Source organism: Electrona antarctica (assembly GCF_951216825.1).
Source record: "Electrona antarctica genome assembly, chromosome: 21".
NCBI classification, from domain to species: domain Eukaryota; kingdom Metazoa; phylum Chordata; class Actinopteri; order Myctophiformes; family Myctophidae; genus Electrona; species Electrona antarctica.
The window spans coordinates 26,924,522-26,945,049 of record NC_136802.1 but is presented as its reverse complement, the minus strand read 5'-3'; the positions used below and the strand labels follow the sequence as shown (position 1 = coordinate 26,945,049).

The window sequence follows — 20,528 nt, the reverse complement described above, 5'->3', positions numbered from 1 at the left end:
GCTCCCCTTCTATCCACCCCCACCCCCTCGTACAGTAGCCCCCCCCCTGCTTTTATTCCTTTCTTTCTCCCACCTCTCTCTCCCCCCCCTCTCTCTCTCTCTCTCTCTCTGTAGTTTAGATTAGTAACCTGATTAAAAAAAAGGTAGCCTACATGAGTTACCACAACAAATATACTTTTGAAGTGAGTAGAGTAGACCATTTGCTGCCAACATTACATGGCAACTTTTAGATTTTGTTTTGAATTGTATTCTCTAGAATAAATGTATTCTATATTATGCATAATATATGCATAATATACACGCGCACGCACGCACACTCAGGCACGCGCACACGCACTCACACACACAAATAAGGCTCGGCTAATTTCAAAGAAGTGGTTTAGAACAGGAGCATCATTCAATTGTGTGGCCTCTGATTTAGCAAGTGGGAGGCAGACGCAAGCTGCTTTGTCGTGAGTCACTGCTGACCTTATAGAACTACAGTACTTGTCTTTTTCTCAACCTCATCAACCCTGGGTTTGTCTGAAGAGAAGCTGCCTCTGTTGTTCAAAGAAAGCTGCACTGGAGGCTTGATGGCGCTTTGATGTATTCAAAGGAATATTAAAAATGTCTTCAACAGGTGGAGAATTGGAGATGTATATGTATTTCTAAAGGCCCCAATATGAAGACTATTTATTTTCCCAAATTGGTTCATTTATTTATTTATTTTCTAAATAGAAAGTCATATCTGTTATATATTATAGGACCCCAATGGAAACAAGACGGCAAGGGCTAAAGTTGTATTGTTTTCCATTTCTGTCTAAAAATATTCAATGAATCAATCAATAGTTCCTGTGACATAAATCTTTACATTTCTATTGAAACATTTCTATTATTTAATCACATGAACCCTAGCATGCCTATTCCGGTGGTGAACATTTGTCTAAAATAACCGATATACAAGCTCACAACGCATCACATTGCAACTTGTTGAGAGCTTGAGAGATTTGGTGTAGAGGGGACAAAAAAGCACCAATTTAAAAGAGGCTTGAGTAGTGTTTGACTCTCTTCCTCACTTCATTTGGATATTAAGATGGACAAATCCATGTAAATGTTAAACGGATGGCAGTTGAAAAGAGCTTTTCTCCCCTGTCACATTCCAAACCGCCTCACTGAGGCCACACAGTGGCAGCTGGATTTCCCCCACGTGGATGGGTGGGTGGAATTAATAACAGTAAAATATGAATGGCAATGCTTCCAGGCCATAGGAGCCCAGAGACATTTAGCACTACACAGTAAACTCACACTGTGAGCGTTTATTTACCTCTGAGAGTGTACAAATGTAACCATTTGGTTACATCTGTACACTAACTCACTATACAGTACTGTAGGTGTTATTACATACGTTCTTGTATGTAAATGTTTGTATGTTGTTTGTTGAGTGTTGAAGCTTTTTGTACTGCTGCTGCTACCCTGGACAGGGCTCCCTGGAAAAAGAGATCTTGTATCAATTGGATTTTCCCAACATAAATCCAAGCTACTGAAATAGAAACTGCAGGCTTTCTATGGAAAGTTAGCATGCTATATATTGGAACATTTGGAAGCCATTGTTCTTCCGTTAATAAAAATAGAAATAAACTTGTTATCTTGTCACAGACCGAGTAGAAAATCACACCCGTGTAAACTGAGTGGTGCAACTCTGTGTGGTTGGTCCCCGGAGCTTCCAGACCCACAGGAATGCACCCAGGGTGCCGGCCCGGTTCCGGCGAGCCGTCCTGCGTCCGAGTTACTGTGTGGGGGAATTAGCATTTAGCAGACACCTCTCCCTCTATCTCCCCCCCCCCCTCTCTCTCTGTAATTAGCAGGCAACAGTGCATACTCCTTCTCTGTTTCTAGCACAACAGCATCACTTTTGCCCCTACTGGTACTCTAAACATAGGGCCATAGGTTGGGACATAGGGACATTGCTGTTCCTTGGAGTGGTTGCACTCAAAAAAGGTACCATTTTATCATGAACATTACTGAGGACCAATTATATGAAGATGGGTAAAGTCAGCCTTTAAGTGATGTTGATGTGAACAAGGCATACAATGATTGTGAATACAAATTGGTATCTTGACAATAATTTACAGACACATTCATGTATTTGTTTAAGATATTACAATATATCGCTTAATCAGATTAACAGATGAATTCAAATTAGTCCTTGATGCTCTTTATTCTCTTCTTAGTTTTGGGGGAAAATAACATTAAATACAGATACATCATGCAACATCAGTGATGTAAAATGAGCGGTCTTGTTCTTGCAGAAAGGAAAATCCTCAGTCTCACATTATGAGGGTATGCATGTTATTGATTTTGAGTGCAAAAATCGATACATTTCATAGTGTTGATTGGATTAAATATTTCAAGCCCAACTTTTAATTGGATTGCCACTTTATACAGTAAGAGCTCATATGAAAATCAATAGGTCAATCAATACTTCCATGTTCACAAACGTAGTTTGGCTTTTTATGCTTGAACTTGGCATGGCAGTGAGCAGCAGAAACCAGTGGAAGCAGAGTGTGTGTGTGACTGTGTGTGTGACTGTATGTGTATGTATGTGTGTATGTGTGTATGTGTGTGTGTGTGTGTGTGTGTGTCTGTGTCTCAGATCTCTGGGAAGGATGATGATGATGGGTTCGGCTGTTATAGATTGCGTAAAACATTTTCACTGAATACTAACAAATTCAATTATGTCTCGAAAAATAGCATTAGAGCAAAACATAAAGACTAATGATTGGCATGTAACGATATATCGTACAGCGATTCAAATCGATTTAAACTGGTGGCAATTTAAATCATGATTAATTCGCAATTTGAATCGTGATGCATCTTTGTACGAGTTTTCAGCCATTTGCTACTGTATTGAAAAGACCATCAGAGAAGAAAACTAGATAAAGTGCCCCTCTGGGCACAGGTCTCCACCAGGGCAAGTCAGGTTGTGGCCTCCTGGTGGCGCTATAATAAGCCAAGGTGAAAAGGGTGCCATTTCTTCTTACGCCTTGGATGGCAATTGAATTGGATGATTTGAGGCATTTTGTTCCAAAAATATGTTTTGCAAAACTCCACCTGTTGGTGGCGCTATAACAGGCCAATGTGAAAAGGGTGGGATATATTCCTCAGTCTGTGAAAGATTTCACATAAATTGCACGCTGCGTTCATGATTTGAGGCTTTTTGTTCAAAACGGGCCAATCCTGCAAATTTTGAAAGCCAATGATAGCCAATCAGGATGGAATATGAAATATTGGACAGATCTGTCTTGAGCACATGACTATAGAGATAGTGTGTAACGATTTGCAGGATTGTTGGACACAATATGGAGGAGTAATATAAAAAAAATGTTTTACAAAAGTTGGCCTCCTGGTGGTGCTATAACAGGCCGTTCTGGAAAATTTGGGGCAGAGGTTCATCGTTGGCAGTGTGTGTGCAAAATGTGCCATCGACCAGGTTAACGGTGCCGGAGATTAGCTGGTAACAGACGAACGGACACACACACACGGACGGACACACGACACGGACAGAGTGCAAAACATACTCTCTTCCCATGCCTTTGGCCTGGTGGAAACAATTAAAAGAGAGGAAGTACTGGATTTGTGTGAGAGAAATAATAAAAAGTTTTTTTTGTTTGTCTGAAAATAATGTTGTCTTTAAGAAATCGTATTGTGAACCTATAATATCGTGATTCGAATCATATTGTGAGTTGAGTGAATGGTTACATGCCTACTAATGATTGTATATGAAATTATAAGGCCAAAGAGTTCTCATTCCAAAGCTGTGAAGTTGAACCAACCACCCACGTCCTACTTAACCCATTTTGGGCGGGAACCCCTTTTGGTGTTTTAAGCATTCTGTTTACTTTAGCTATTGAAAAATAGCAGATCTACAAGCTCATACAAGCTTGTAGGTCTGCTATTTTTTTAAATCGTGAAAATGTGGCGCAATTTTTTTATCATATATTCTTTCAGAGCGAACGTTTTTAACTCAAATCTTTGCTTCTGGGGGGTTCCCTGGAACAACATATTTGCAGATGGGGGTCAGCGGCCAATTACATATCATTTTTGGGGTCCTTGACGTGAAATAGTTTGAGAACCACTGATATAGAAACAGGATTTAGAAGACATTTGTAGAATCGTCCTCAGGTCTAAATGGGTTTTAAGTCTACACTCCAACAAACGTGTATATGTGACTGAATGCTGTAGGCTACCTCTTGCATGTAGGTCAGAGCTACAACATGAATGACAAAAATGATGGCGTGCCGTGAACAGATTTTGCAGATGGAACCGACCATGCAGGACACTGAATATTCAGCTTAACGTTTGTGATATAAGCTCAGCGTATATGATGGGACCATATGGAAAGAAACGCCAAAATCATTGTCTAGGCTTAGCAAAAATGGGTGCAACACGACAAGCCCCTATAACTCTAATCTTACTCGTAAACATCATAGACAGGGTTTGCATCTGAGACATAACTGTTCCAGGCATAGTTTATGTTTATCAAGCCTATGGCCAACTATTTCTTTTGTTCAGCCAGATGTCAAGTACAGTAAAAGAATAGCAGGTGGTCACTTAATTATCTCAGTTGACCAAGCACAACCAGAGATTAGGAACACATGTACTGTAAACTGTTAGAGAAGATTGCCATTATCTCGCCAGCAGTGGATCTTAAACTTGTTCAGCCCGTGGTCCAATTGCTGAAATATTAAACTTCCGGCATTATACAAACTACTGTTAGTATTTATACAAACTACTGTTAGTATCTACTTCAAGATTTGAGGAGAATGTGGACGGATGTTAACTGATTGATATTAAACAGGTTAATTTTTAACACACACCACCACTATCCTAATTGGTGGATTAACAGGTGGCTACTTGTCAAAGAGGACAAAGGCATTCTGTCTCATCTGTGTCTAACTAGGAACATATTGTGAAACATGTGTCTAATTTGTCTGTGCTCATTTACATTTGCAGTGTTAGAAGATACAGCCGCAGATATCATACTGACCCAGTCAGGTTATGATATCAGCACTGGACAAAAAAAGGATGAAGCTAAAATTGAATTAACTTTTGATAATATGTGTGGTCAATACTTGGAAACTAAGGAGGGAGCACTGAGGTCAGTCCAACTTGTGTGTTGAATGGGCATGTTTGTTTGTATAGCATGTGCCCAGCAGCCCAGGGCCGGATTTACCACTGGTGGGCTGCAGCCCAGGTGCCCCAGACTTGTTTTAATGATGTATTGCAATCCAATTCAAGTAAGATTTGTGTTTAGTTATTGTATATCTAGTTTTATTAGGGTGATTTTGACAAATCTTCAGCCAAAACAAACGCCTGCGTGGCTGTAAGTGCCTGGGGGGGGGGGCTAAAAAATTGCTCTAGCCCAGGGGCCTCAACTCCTATAAATCCGGCACGGCATGTGCCGATTGCCGAACATGTAACTATTTAGGCAGAGGCAACATAGATGAAGTTCACGGATCATGCACACATTACAATACATTTACCTTTGAGGCCACTGACCACTGCACTGAGATACAAATATGACATATGATCTTTTCTTCATCAGTTTAGGGGGCAGAGCCCCCTGATTGTTGATATTGTATTCCCCACTGTCCAGACATGTGCACACAGCCAACCACTGCCAGAGCACTTTCATAGGATAATTATTTCATTCCCTTTTATGCCTACATAATTTCTCTCATGTACTGTACATCTCTGGCTGAATCACAGTAGCTTTGCACCCTGCCTCTCATTCAATACAAAGGCTAGGATAGGTTGTTTTGTTTCCCTCCCCCTGAAGTCTGGGTTTGGAAACAAACAGGGGGAATGGAATGGAATGCTCAAGTCAGAGGGGTGGTGGGTGTAGGCAAACCTGAGATTATGGCATCACACATCAAAGAGATGTGATTTTCTGTCACTACTCTGGGCAAGGAACTGATACAAACTAACTTTAAGTACAGAATACAAACCACTTCACATTTACTCAGAATCTTATTTATTGGAATATTAATAACTATATGATGACCTCTATCATCACAAATATTACAATTTTCAAAAGTGGATAATAGACAATGTATTATACGTAAGCTGGAGAGAAAGAAGTGGACATCTATTTGTTTGTTACCATTATATAAACTCCATTAAATAAAATTCTCAAAACTTCATTGTTCCAGCGTTTGAGACGAGACGATGATTTGACATTTTAGGCGCATCCCTAAAACATACATCCATGAGAACGTAAACATGATAAAAGGAAAGGTGGGGAAACATGGCCATATGCTGTGGTGGTACAAGGATAAGAAACAGTACAGAACTGAACACAAAGCCCTGGGGAACACCAGATAATGTGGTTGGCAGTGAGCAGTCTATCGTCCTGAACGTAGCAAATATTGTATCTGTGATCTGCTGCCTCCTCCTCATTCAAATAAAAAACATTGAATGGAACTCCGAGTCTGAACCCCAACTGCTCAGGTCAACACGTTGCTATGTTAAGATTATACTGAGTGAAGCTGCACATACTAGCAAATGTAACATGTAACATAAGTACTATAATACTCTATAGTAGCGAATTCTCAAGTGTTTTTGGCAATAGAGCATGTGTGAAAAGTGTAAAAAAACAACAAAAAAAACCTATGTCAGTTTAAATGGTAGTTAAACAGTAACTTACTCACCTCTCACTCCACTATTACAATTGCTGTACTGTTTCAATAAGTGGTTATTGCTTGAACAATTACAGGATCAAAAATAACTTAAGACATCAATAAACCTTCTTTGTATGCCAATTATGTACATGTCATCTACATATCCCTGAAATAAATACAACAATAATCCCTGAAACAAAAACAAAAATAATGTTACAAAGCAATAGCAGCCGTTGAATTAATTCAATTTCAAATCACAATTCAATATCAATGAGTCATGATGATAATGATTTCTAGAAAAACAAAAAAAGATGAAAATCAATCAAAATACAAGACAGTATAAGAAATGGCAATTTGATTAAAACCCGTTCAATACAATATGATAAAATTGACTAACAGCATAAACTTTTATTCACATGGACCAGTGTGCTAAATAAATTAGTGCATATATTAAAGCATCACCTCCAGAATGTTGATACGAATGTTGATACGAATGTTCATAAGTTGAATTCTTATTTCTTCCATTAGCTAGGACTTTGGTTTGTACGAAGACCAACGCAAGGTGTGTGTGTGTGAGCTAAGTGGGAACTGGCAAAAGAATAACAGCTTCTTGACAGGCACTTAAAACTACTTGGAAAACTTAATATTTCACATGGCATGTTAATCGTTCATTCACAACTAAGTAGCATAGAAAATATCTGGTAGAGATGCACGTCAACTCATCTTAACCTTACATGAAGTCCCTTTTTCCAGTATCAGTTATACAATGGAAACCATTCTCTAGGGCAGCCAGCTGTACACCGCACCGCCACACAAAGACTCCTTTGATTCTTCACACACAATAACGTTACATGAGTATAGGACCATCCTTCATATATAAGACCTAAATCGTATAAGTCACAAGTCATGTACAGTATATGATACAATATGAAAGACACAAAGCATTTGTGCCACTGACTGCATCCTCAAATGCTAAAGCTTGATAGAAGAGACACAAGGGCCTCTATTTTTGGGGCAGGTGCATTGGTGTGAAGCACATGGACGGGCAGATTGACCATTTATTTATAGAGGCGCAGTGGCATATTTTCCCTTGCCTGCGTGTTTGGTATTTTGGATTTTGGCACGGACCAGTCATTTACAAAATCAACAGCAAATTGCAATTTTGGGGTCAACAAGCCCCCGCCTGCCTCTTTGCTCCGTGGTTAGCAGACAGTGTCCTTCGAGGTGGAAAGTCTGGTGACACTGTCACTGACGCGAGGTTTCTATGAGTCTCTTAATTAAAGAAAATAAGGCTATATGGGGCAACACAAAGAAACAAGCAAAGAAAACTAAAACTAACCGTAAATCAATAACAAACATTATTACACGGCTTGGTTGAATGCTTGATTCTGAATGGTCAATCGCAGATTTCAGCGGTGTGTTATTTCTTGATAACAGACCGCTCCGCTCTATAACAGACCGGTGCCTAATCAAACCATCGGAGCATCTGCTGTGCCCCGCTTGATTTACTGCCGTTTCCAACATGACAGCCACAATGTCATTTACAGCTGAACATTGCTCTCAAAAATGTTTTTGGAAAACATCTGAGCGAGAAATAGACGAAGCAGTACCCGAAAATAGATTCTATTTGATCAACTCACTTCCTTGTTTTCCGGCTGCAGCTGGGCAGACGCGACCAGCGCGACACTTATGGAATACTTTCATTACCGCAAGCAAGGAAATATCTCCTTTTGTTGTGTTTTGGGGTCAATTTATTAAGTTATGTATTAAGAAGCCATGTAATAAGCTGGCTTCGCGTCAGTGGTTAAACCCCCTGTCGGTGAATTATCTCCTGACAATGACCCCCTAGGCAGATATTATCCCTTACCTAACTAATCCTACCAAACATGAAAAAAATAATGGTTACATTATGATTGTGCCTGACCAAATTACATTTACAAAAAGCAAGCTCCCATACTCCGTTAAGTTATACGAACATAATTATTTTTACTCAATGTAAAATTATCACTACTGAGGCACAGAAATATCTACAACTCGGGATGCTCCAAACCTTTAGAGTCACAGAGTTTTGACACGGCAGCAGCGTCCTGGACAGCGTGTGCACACAGTACAGACAGGCAGGGGCTCTTTATACGCAAGCCTATCAGGGTTTTGAATGACGCTCAAAAAAACTACTTCCTGGCCTTGACAGCCCCATACATCCAAACAGAAAAGTCCCATCTGATTGCATTGAACGACGTTAAAGTCACTTTGCCACTCTACTCGATTTGCCACTGCCTTTATGCAAGCTCATAACCCTCTATAGGGCCCACGGTAATAATAGGTTGACTTAAGTTAACCTGAAGGACATGAAGAGACACTTGGAATACATTTCAATGTGGAATTCAAAAGACATCTTGGCATGTGGAAAACATATATGCACTAAAACAACCCATGTGTAGGGTCCAACAGGGTCCAACAGTTATTCTATTACGTGACAGAAATGTCTGTGGTGTATACAGCCTAAGGTAGATTCTGTTAGTCTCTGCTGACTGTCACAGCATGGAAAAAAAAGCACTATAAAAAAGTATTTTAAATTCTCTCTGTGCCCAGATACATATTAATAATCCAGCGAATCCCAGCAATGTTCAAGTTAACAACTCGCGTTTTCTTTGTGCATGCGTCGACAAAACAATCTTGTAATATAATAAATATACTAATTCATTAAAACAACAGAACCGTATAAAAACAATGATTATCAATATATGGATGCTCCATCCTTCGCTTCATATTGTGTGTCCTTATAGTGAGTGGTTTCACTTCCTTCCACGGACAGGTGAAATATTTGATCTATTCCACTGGGAGATCACTAACCAGATACGTAAAAAACAAAAAAACACGCGCGCACACACACACACACACACACACACACACACACGACAACTTAAAATATAGACGTAAAATAATAAAACGAAAATAAGAACAAGGCACAAATCAACAAACAGCCGTTATTATGGCCACACTGGAGTTATTGTAGTTTTGTCTGTCGTGTTGTTTCAAAGTTGGTAGCGGAGGCTCTTTATTAAAAGTAACCTGAGATGGTTCCCTTCTGCCAGTGGCTTTAAGGTGACGATGTCCGTCCTTGCGATGCAATTGCCTTATTTTAAATGCTTACCAACTGCAGCAGTCACAGTGAGTAATATGTATGATTGAGGTCAACAAAACATTGCCTTGTCGCTAGTTGAACACTGTACTTGACCCTGCTTTACTGCCTATGTGGGCACAACGGAGAAAGGGGGGGGGGGGGGGAAAGCTCTATGTATCCACTGGTAAACACAACGACTGCTGCCCAGTGCCCAGTTGCCATGGCACGGAAGAGGAAGGTGACAGAGACAAGCAGATGGATGCCTACAGTGTGTTTTCAGTGGCTCTCCTTTGCCGAACGGGGGCAATTCTTACCATCTGGACCCGGTAGGAGTTAACAGTTTCCATTGCATCGTCTAAACTTGAGTGCGATAGTGGTGGATATGGAGGGGTCGTCTGCTTCTGAGAGGGATGAGCCAGAGGACCTTCCAGTGCGTGCCAAACACCTCCGCTAGTGCCCACTGCCAGGATCTTGTTGATCCAAATCTGTGAGGGGGGGGGGGGCACCACGATTATCTGCATGACTGTTTGTTTCAATCATAGCTGATTCACAAACAGGATCAGAATAGACTATATTGTCACATCACAGGTTTACATTGTAAAGAAGCAGGTGAGATTCGTTTTAGTGCAAGCTCCATCATTTCAGTTTTCAGAAAGTTAGGGGGATTTAAGGGGGGGGTACTTAGACATAAAGTGCAAAACAACTTTGTAGGAGGTTATTTAAAGAGACTCACGTTTCACTTGAGAACTGCGCCATTTTCTCAATAGTGGTGGTGTCCTGTTTGTGGAGAAACAAGTGAATGATTATACGTTTCAAACAAATAGTAGCAGGTGATAAAAAAACAACCAATTTGTTTGGCTATATCTCTCTAAGCTTCTAAGGTGGAGTCTGAAGAGGTGTGTGACTGAGCTGGGTGAGGAAGGGTCTGATCTTTTGAATGTAATACAGTGTAAACCTACAGAGTCGAGTGACCACTGCAATGTGTGCCTTGAATGTACTGAACCACTGAACAGGATTTCTCCGCCACAAGCCCAGTGCAAGACCTTTTGAGGGTCAGTTAATGTAACAAACTGGCGGTATCCGGAATGCTCGCCGTAAAACACGCTCGCCCTCGTTTTATTTTTCCGCCGACCGCTGGTGCGGTTCTTGTAAACTTGTATTTGTTTTACCGAGAATAAGGTTAGAAAATGAGTTTAGGGTTGGGCATAGTTTTACCGGAGTTAAGTTTAGGAATAGGGTTATTAGGTTTTGGCAACGTTTTACTGAGGTTAGGTTTAACCGTTTAAGCATAGTTTACTTGGGTTACGTTTAGAAACCCCTGGCTGAGCTGTTCCACCAGATTTGTGTTTTGAGGCGAGCTTTCCAGTATTCCAACTAACCATGTGAATTAGACGGGGAGGATAACAGGATTGTCAAGGACAGCTACAGATACGGGTACTTAGCAGCCAAGATAAGTGAGCTTTACTCTACTTAACACACATGTAAGCTGTTTAACTTATTATGCAAGCGTGTGGGTCTGTTAGAGTGGACTGGCAGTGTTAAATGTCTGAAATTACACATAACACAATAAAAACAAGAATTGATCAATTATCAATGAATTACCACCTGCTGCCTTATATCTCCAGAATTGTGCTATGAAATAAATAAATATCTGTATTTGTGTGTGTGGAAACAACAACAGAATCTGTCCAGGTGACTTAACTGTGAGTGTAGCCTTAGCCTACTACAAATGGAACCAAAGGACCCTTTTATAACAATAAACTGTGGGACTGTACGAATGGACTGTTATGGGTCCATTTGGTTGTATTTGTACTCTCAGGTAGGCCATTCTCCAAACCATTATATGTCGCACCTCACACACAGCTGTCGGTTGTAGTGTTGACATTGGCTTGGCAGGTATTAAAGAACATCTCTCATATGTGTAAAAATCGCGGGGGTCCGCAGTAGTCTGCGTGGGGGTCCGCGGGTACAGCGGGGGTCCCCGCGGAGGTCTGCGTGGGGGTCCGCGGGTACAGTGACTCGACTGAGACTCAAATGTGTTACCCATTAAATCAGCGGGTGTGCTCTCATGCAGGTCTACGCACTGTTTAGCTGCACTGCACTGTTATGCTCAAATTAGTTAGCCTAAAGAATTATGAGGCATCATGGCGGCGGGTTCCAGTTTCATCAAAGTAGTGTCAGATGGTTTGACTTCATGGCTGTTCAGCTAGCATCCTGTTGGCCGCGTCGTTACCCGATCGTATCACAAGCAGCGCTCGCTATCTTTGACTTTAGTTTCATAAAAGTAGTGTTGGATGGTTTGACTTCATGACGTTCAGCTAGCATCCCATGGCTGAGACTAAATATCCCATGGCAAGCTAAAATATGTATATAGGTTGTGTACTGTACAGGGTAGAGATAACCTGGCTTTGCTGCCGTCTCTCTGTCACTTGTAAACAAACCACTGTGCATAGCCTGGAGGGATGCAACGCTCTGATTGGTTCAGAAACTAAGATTCTGCCGTCTGAGGTTGAAAAGGTTCAAAATAAAGCCATTTCACTACACCCTTAAAAGCGACAGGTTCCCTGTCTGCCGTCTCCCCTATGCTCTGTTAGCATTACGGCCCGGGTAACCCATTCAGGTGGTAAATTAAATGTGATACACGTCCTATTGAACAAACAAAAGATATGTTGACAAAGACACTCCATACATTTCAAAAGTTTTCAATGGGCTTCTATGGCTGGCCTGCAGTACACTGTAATAACGGACCAGAAGTGGGTCTCTGTCTCGTCGTCCATGTCTCATTTTGGGTTGGCGGGGGGGAATTTGTAGACGCCGTCTGTCTCTATCATGAGTCTCTCGCGACTCGTGTGTGAGTGGAGTTGCGCGTCAAAGTGCGCATAAAATAATAAATAAATACCGTCAGCTCAGAAATCTCACAATATCAATACCTTGGCTGTGATAGGGTATACCTTTAGTCCTTTACATTACCAACGTCGCACCGCAGACCCAAACAATTCATAAAGTATGGAGATATCTGTATCCGTCTGTCTACCTGTGTCCCTTGCATGCCCATATAACATATATGGAGAAGATAGTATATTATATGACCATACCCTGTATGGTGTAAATAAATCAACTTAATTGGAACCGTGCAGTGCACGCACAACGACCCCAGCATGTATTAATCTTTTCATTTGTATTCCATTCAGCACCTGCGTGGATGTAAGTGGATGTGTGGCACTGTCTAGGTCTAGGACACACGCTTGTGGCGTCTTGTTCATAACTTACATCCGTCATTAATTCTCATCTGTCATGTCATGCCGTCGTGCTCCAGAATGTGTGGAGGCAGTTTACAGTATACTTACAGACAGGATGCCGGTCATCTGAGTGTAGAAGAGGCTGCTCATGCCTCCGAACATGACCATGCCCATGATTGCCGAGAATCGGATCAGTGCCAGTTCATGGTGTGTCGTGAATTTATCCTGGAAGAGGCAAATAAAGGCTAAATGGAAAAGTCCTAACAAAATGTCATTAAAACACATTGACTACATAACCCGCTAAACCCGCATTATAATCCTTGTTCTTCCCCTGCCTAATCTCGCAATTTGTTTTATGTGTTGAATTCGCTGTTTTTATTTTTATTTTCATGGAATACTATGGCGTATGCTCCAATGGTAATTAAACAATCCTGGCAGCCTCGGTATATGTCATATTTTAAAGCTCCGAAAGTTTTACACCATTATACATCAAACACTTTTTTGTTTTACAGTTTAGGGGGCCTAGATAGGATGCAGTACGTAGTTCAGACTAGTCATTGGTCCGACAAACGACAAGCCACCTCAAACCCTAATCTAACCATAACCGCAAGCATGGGAGCAGCACATGTCTGACATGCGGACGCATGTCAGACTAATGCTCCGTCGGAATTACATGCGGTCCCCGCCTAGATAAAGATCCTTGAAATACTTGATATCCTTAGCTTGCCATTCCAAAGTACAGAGCATTGAGCACTGAGTCTTTTTTTTTACCCAGGGTAGTACAAGTGCTCATTTTCAGCAACGCTCTGCACACAGAAACACACAGACAGACATACACTGTCACTGTCTCTCTGCACACAGAAACACACAGACAGACATACACTGTCAGTGTCTCTCTGCACACAGAAACACACAGACAGACATACACTGTCGGTGTATCTCTGCACACAGAAACACACAGACAGACATACACTGTCAGTGTCTCTCTGCACATCGTCATCAAAGCAGCTAGGCTTTTCAATCGGACAGTGCTGTGCCTTGCTTCTTGTGATCTAAAGCTTCTTTACCTTGTCTAGTCCCATCAATGGCTGGAAGTAATAATACTGGCAAAAGTCCAGGGCCAGGGTGAACAAACTGAGGACCTGAGTGTAAAAACAAAGCTGTAGGAACAGCCAGTGGTTGTCCTCTCCCACGCAGTTATTTATCCTGAAAGGGAATAAAGATATTAGGAAATAAACATGCTTAAGAGTTCAAAGCAATGCCTGAAAGTGGAACTTTGTTTTTGTAAGATTCTTTTTTTTCAATAATGTCTTCTGTATACAGCTTAGATGAGTTTCAGGGAGCCTTACCAAGGGCAGTGGTGGTCCATTCTGCGTACACAATGGCCACAACGACTACAGTGGTGAGACCTTTTAGGTCTCATTAAATTGCACTTGTTGCACAATTCCCAGTGGTCTCGCTCTGTGAAATAAAGAGGACAGCATTAAAGCCCCCCAAGGTGGTGCACAACATATTTACAACTAATTCAAATGAAATGGGCCGTGCCTAAGGACAGTAGTTTCACTTGCCATCAGCATTGCCTCCTTGCACTGATAATTGAAGGAGCAATCGGTCTATTACATAACCACTTAAGCCCTTTCTTTATTCATTGTATATTAATAGTGGGGAAAAAAAGTGTTACATTGCAAAATTTGCATCACAAGCTTGTGATGCAAATTGGACAAATTGCAGACAAGCAGCTTAGGAGTTTCCTAAGAGCTAGTGTCGCTTATCTCAAGGGCTATTAAGATTCAGTGAAAATGTCTGATCTGCAAGCTCACAGCGTGCCATATTGTGGGATTTTATATGGGATATTTTCAGCGAAGAGATTTTGTGTAGAAGGAAAAAAGGAGGGGTTCAAGACTAGACCCCTGGGGACTCCGGTCAATGATGTGTACAGTATTTACTATATAGGGTTTAAGTGGTTAACAAGCGTCCAGGTATCTAGCAAAATCGCATTTAAAGTTCTAAACAGATTAGCATCGATGCATTTTTTCCAATTATTATTATTATTTTTTGAATTTTGAATCCACATCTTTGCAGTGACACATTGCATAATACATACATAGGTACATGGTACATACATATATTTACCAGTAGGTGCGTTTCATGGTAGTCATTGCATGTTTTTCTCTAAAAAAAAAAGAAAAGAAAACCCCAACAGTATTCCCCCTACTCCCAAGTACCCCCCCCCCCCCCTCCCACCCATATAAAGAAGAGTAACCGATAAAGGGGAAAAAGAGAAGAAGAATTTAAAAAAAAAATCCAATTTAAGCTGTTCAGCTTTAATTTACACCAGCTGACATTTCTACTAATTTGTTCTCTTTGCTCCCGATCCGATTCCGATCTTTTGATTTTGAGTATCTGCCGATACCGATTTTTCCCAATCCGATAATTCTATTTTCATAGAACACCTGTGCCATATCACAATAGTACAATATCCAAAATCACAGACAATATCCAGGCTAATATCATGATATGGATATGGATCCATTCCGATGATTGGCCCCGATTTCCAATCATGTGATCGGATTGGGACAACCCTACTATGTGGGTATTAGTTCGAGCACTGGCATTGAAATGAAAACCTTAAGGAGAATGCTTCTGAGAACAATTTCCACTAGTATTTCTTACCAGAGAGAGGGATTTGTGGGTCCGTGGGAAGACGCCCTGGGTCTGCTGTGGAAGCTCTGAACAGGGCTGCGAAGCAGAGGCCTGACGCAATGTAATAGCCTGAAGTGAGACACGTGAAATGATGTCAGAGATTAGTGCAGAAACATGCACAGCTGGTTTTCACCCTGGGGAGTAACATTTTTGGCTTGATGCTAGAAGGCTTTTTTACCTTTCTTTGTAGTCGTTACGCCACCATCAAAGAGGACCAGGTGTTTTTTTGTGCAAAAACTCCTTATTGGCTATTTCCCCTACCATAAGCCCTCAATGAATTGCATTGAATTGAATGGGGCTATAGGGTGTTGTGCTAATTCGCTTATTTCCATCGAAATAAGTAGTAAAGTGTGCCGCTTGGGATATTATTTACATTATGAAGAGAGGATATATACAAAAAATATATAATTTTGAGCGATGGAAATAAGCGAATTAGCACAACACCCCATAGCCCCATTCAATTCAATGCAATTCATTTATGGCTTATGGTAGGGGAAATAGCCAATAAGGAGCTTTTGCACAAAATAACACCTGGACCTCTTTGGTGGGGACGTCACGTAACAACTACAAAGAAAGGTAAGAAAGCCTTTTAGTATGGAATTCTCCTTTAAGTGTGAAATGTACATGCAAGTGAAAATAATTTCATCCAATCAGGAGAGAAAACTCCTACAGGATACAGACTAAACAAGTGAAATTAGAAATGATGAAACAAAGAAATGAGCAGACACATTTTGAATTGGATTTGGAACGCTACAAAATGTCATCCGATAAATGGATTCTCTCTCCTGATTGGATGAAATAGTTGGACCACCTGGTACTGACTGACTGGGTTGGAGGCACTGCTGCGGAGAATATAAATCTGGGTTTCTGTGGCGTGTTTTACCTCTACGACAATCTAAAAGCCAAAAGGCCAGTCCAGACACTAGACAGTTTTTCCTCCCGAAGATTTCACCAGTGAGGGGTGGTTAAGACCCCCCCCCCCCACACACACACACACACACACACAGTCACACGCACACAAAAAGATACTCATATGGAAAGGCAATATTATTTTACTTACATTGACCCTATAAACAATTTTATATAATTTAGTATTATAGGTAAGGTTAGGACTAGTTATAGACTCGTATATAGACTATAGCTGTTTCACTCATGATAGACTCTTTCATAACGGACATGCGTCAGATCGCGTCAGATAATCCCCACATAGGCTACAACAACTTCCGTTAACCGAATTCACTGTAGTATAGCCTTTTCATAAAATATATTTGTACTTAAGCTGTCGTGAAAGTTTATAATAGAGAAATTCAAAGTTTCAACACCAAAGTAGTAGTAGTTGTTGTGAATTAGCAAACCGGACATGGACTGAATGTTTCCTTTATCCTCGTGTTGCGCTTCTGTTTTCACGATGGTTTTATTTTTGTTGTTTCTCATAAGTGCGCGTCGGTTGTCCTTCAACTACACAGCTGTCTGCCTTGACTACAGCGTGCGTTGACTGTGCCCGCCTGGTGTGGGCATGGCTATCTGTCTTGGGTATGCCACAGTGACTAGCGGCAACAAACAAAAAAACGGGCTTGAGAGTCGCGTCCACACCAATGCAACTCCTTGCAAGTTGCAACCATCATCCCGAATGGCAGTTGCAAAGAGTTGCATGTGTGTGGACCGGCCTTTAACTGTTTAGTTGCAAGGAGGAAGTTGCGACTAGTTGCAATGGTGTGGTCTGACCTTTAATGAAACCCTTTTGGAGGGAGTTTCATACAGTCCATCATGTCAACCACTGGTTTTAAACAGATTTCACACATGACCCTCTGTTATTTTGTTATTATGACCCTGCAGTATTACATAATAGCCACTCCCTCAAAACCACCGTTTAACCCATTTAGGCCTGACGTCGATTTAAAAAAAAAAAGTCTTCTAAATCCTGATCCCAGTTTTCTGAAATACCCATGTTTCTATGTCAGTGGTGCTCAATATTTCATGTCAAGGACGCCATAAATGATATGTAATTGGCCACCGACCCCCATCTGAAAATATGTTGTTCCAGGGACCCCCCCAGAAGCAAAGATTTTAGTTAAAAACGTTCGCTCTGAAAGAATATATATTCAAAGATTTGCGCCACATTTTCACGAATAGCAGACCTACAAGTTCAGCTTGTAGATCTGCTATTTTTCAATAGCTAAAGGGGTTCCCGCCCCAAAATGGTTTAAGAAAGACGCCAAAAGTGGAATAACCCAAATCTTACCATAAAGAAGTCAAAGGGGTCAAAAAGAGAGTTGGGGGTGGGGGACACTCACAGATAACTATGGCCCAGGGGATGTGTCCTTCTTTGTAGTGCGGAAGCAGCACTAACGTAGGAACGAAGAGGCTGTTGTACAACCAGATGCCAAACACCACACTGATGCACAGCCAACCCATGGGGTCAACCACAAAGTGCAGTCGAAGCTTCATGGCTACTGTGAAGTAGAGGACCTAGAGAGACCCAAAACCTACAACACAGTGGATAAAAACAAAAACAAAAACTTTTAAGCATGCTGCTTGACGACCAGTAAATATTGAGTCCATGGTTCGTTCTGTCAGTGTCCTGTGTGCGAGATGCGTAATTTGTATGTTTGTCTCAGCAGTCTGCGTTTGGCTCATCTCTCCCAAATATGTTAGTTAGGGATAATAACATAGTACCTCAATAATAACTAAAATGCAACTGGTAATGACATTTAACTCATTCATCAATAACAGTATTAAAGGTTAATACAAGACCGGTATAGTATAGTCACCTTTAGCTGCAATTTGCAACTCCAATCTGCATAGCATTTGTTTCATAAAAATCCACCGTAGACATGTTATGAGCTACTTTCTGGCAAGAAATTCTGTGCAGGTGATTCTTTTAAGTGTTGGAGTTTGGAAGCACTCGTCAAAGTCACTGAACGGCCCTGCGTACCACCTGTTTCGAATTTGCACATAATGCAGGAGGCAGCAGCACAACCCGTTAATAAAAACGAGTGCTTCCAAACTCCAACAATTGAATGCCACAGACGAAAAACAGTCTAAGTCCACACTATTTATCCATAATGTATAAATGATAGATAAGGGGTCAGGACAACGAGGCCTTTTCGTGGAGGGGTCAGAATGAAATTTGGACTTAGACTATTTTTCGTCTGTACTCAATTAGAAAAAGAATCACTTGAATCTAGAGTATTGCAACTCTAGATTCATCCCATTATAAAAAGTCTAGAAAGTTGCAAATTGCAGCTAAGTCACCTTAGGCTGTGTGACACCTGATACCATAATATCTAGGTGTGTGTGTGTGTGTGTGTGTGTGGTGGGGAAGTCAGAGGAAGTCATGCAACCAAGACCAACTTAAATAGATTGCACAATTCTGTTCTGCCAAGGTGTAATTCTGTTCTGCCAAGGTGTATGACACACACCAGGCCTTCTAACTTGGTATGTCAAGTATGTGTCTATTGTCTGCATTCTGCATATCTGTGAAGCACCACCCTGACCCACCCTGCCCAGGCAACTTCACTGTAATATTTCACCTTTACTAATATCTGCTCCTGCAGTTCATAGTCATACATACTGTGACTGTCCACCACGTACATACTTTTTGATGAATTGAACATTGTGGACCCTATTGGAAACAAGTGTAATGCTTAATTGGGTCGTCCACTCACAGTTAACAGCCTTTGTATTGAGTTTGTGCTTGAAATGTACTGTAATTCTGCAAACTGTTAATACATTTTTCAATCAATCAATCAAAAACGTAGTCAAAACACAAAACAGATGCGAAGACAGTTGGGGGGATCACTGTGAAATAATGTAATACAAACCGAGCTATTAGCTTGGATTCTAGCGGAAAAGTAGGGTTACTTCATGTCTTCATCACTGATGACTGGTAAGATACACTGCTTATAATATGGGTTAGCAAGCTACTGTTGTTGACGTTGTAGCATATCTATCTCTGTAAGGCTAATCTAACTAACAAAGGTTCAATATTAAAAAAATAATTTGTAGGCCTAATTGTAATCCCGCGCGGATGTCATGAATGGATGAATTATGAAACCCGAAACCATAAAAATACATACTTGTTATTGAAAGCCAACTGCACACGGGTGTGATGAACACTTCCTCATCTGGTGTATGGATGGGTGGGTAAGGAAGGTGGGTGGTGGAGGTGGAGGAGGAGGACTGACTCGCTCCACCGGTTGCTGTGCAAGAGCGCAGTGCAGTACACTGCACAACATGCCATAGCCTGGCGGGATGCTGCTGGTTTTTTTTTTTTTTTTCAAGAACGTCCTCCAGTCCAAACCCTCCAATAAAAGTCAGTTGCATTATTTTTTTTATTTTTATTTTACTTACCAAGAAAATATTATCTCGTCTAAACAAAACCTGCTACTTTTGACATACTGGTAGTCAAGGGTACATACATTTTATAGTATTTTAAGGTACATACATTTTATAGACAATATTGTTTTCTCAAAATGTTTGATGTGTATGCTATTCATCAATGGAATGGAATTATTATTATTTATTATAATCGAATTTAGTCACGCCCAACTCAGCCGTCCCTCCAGGCTATGGGATGTAGACTCTGGAGTCTCCTCTCTGACACTTGACCAGTGCTGACCATAGGGTGCTGACACCTACTGGTGAAATCAAGGCAGCACAGTACACGAGGAGCTCTTCAAAAAAGAATGCATCGTTATCTGCATGTCACTGTGATTAAAACTGTTAAATAACTTAATTGGGGTTAAATCAATTAACATTTAATCACCTTTAAATGAGAGGAAACGAGTATTTACTTTAAAT

General features: G+C 41.0%; 1 protein-coding gene across 1 annotated transcript; it reads right to left on the bottom strand.

The window, feature by feature from the left end:
• Nucleotides 1–6,014: 6,014 nt before the first annotated feature.
• Nucleotides 6,015–19,850, bottom strand: zdhhc21 (zDHHC palmitoyltransferase 21). The gene is made up of 8 exons (XM_079490968.1): nucleotides 19,805–19,850; nucleotides 18,020–18,211; nucleotides 15,696–15,794; nucleotides 14,372–14,483; nucleotides 14,090–14,228; nucleotides 13,131–13,247; nucleotides 10,517–10,560; nucleotides 6,015–10,268 (listed from the first exon to the last, which is right to left on the bottom strand). The coding sequence occupies exons 2-8, from the start codon at nucleotides 18,171–18,173 to the stop codon at nucleotides 10,139–10,141; spliced, it is 795 nt and encodes a 264-aa protein (XP_079347094.1). The 5' UTR covers nucleotides 18,174–18,211; nucleotides 19,805–19,850; the 3' UTR covers nucleotides 6,015–10,138.
• Between the last annotated feature and the right edge of the window lie 678 nt (nucleotides 19,851–20,528).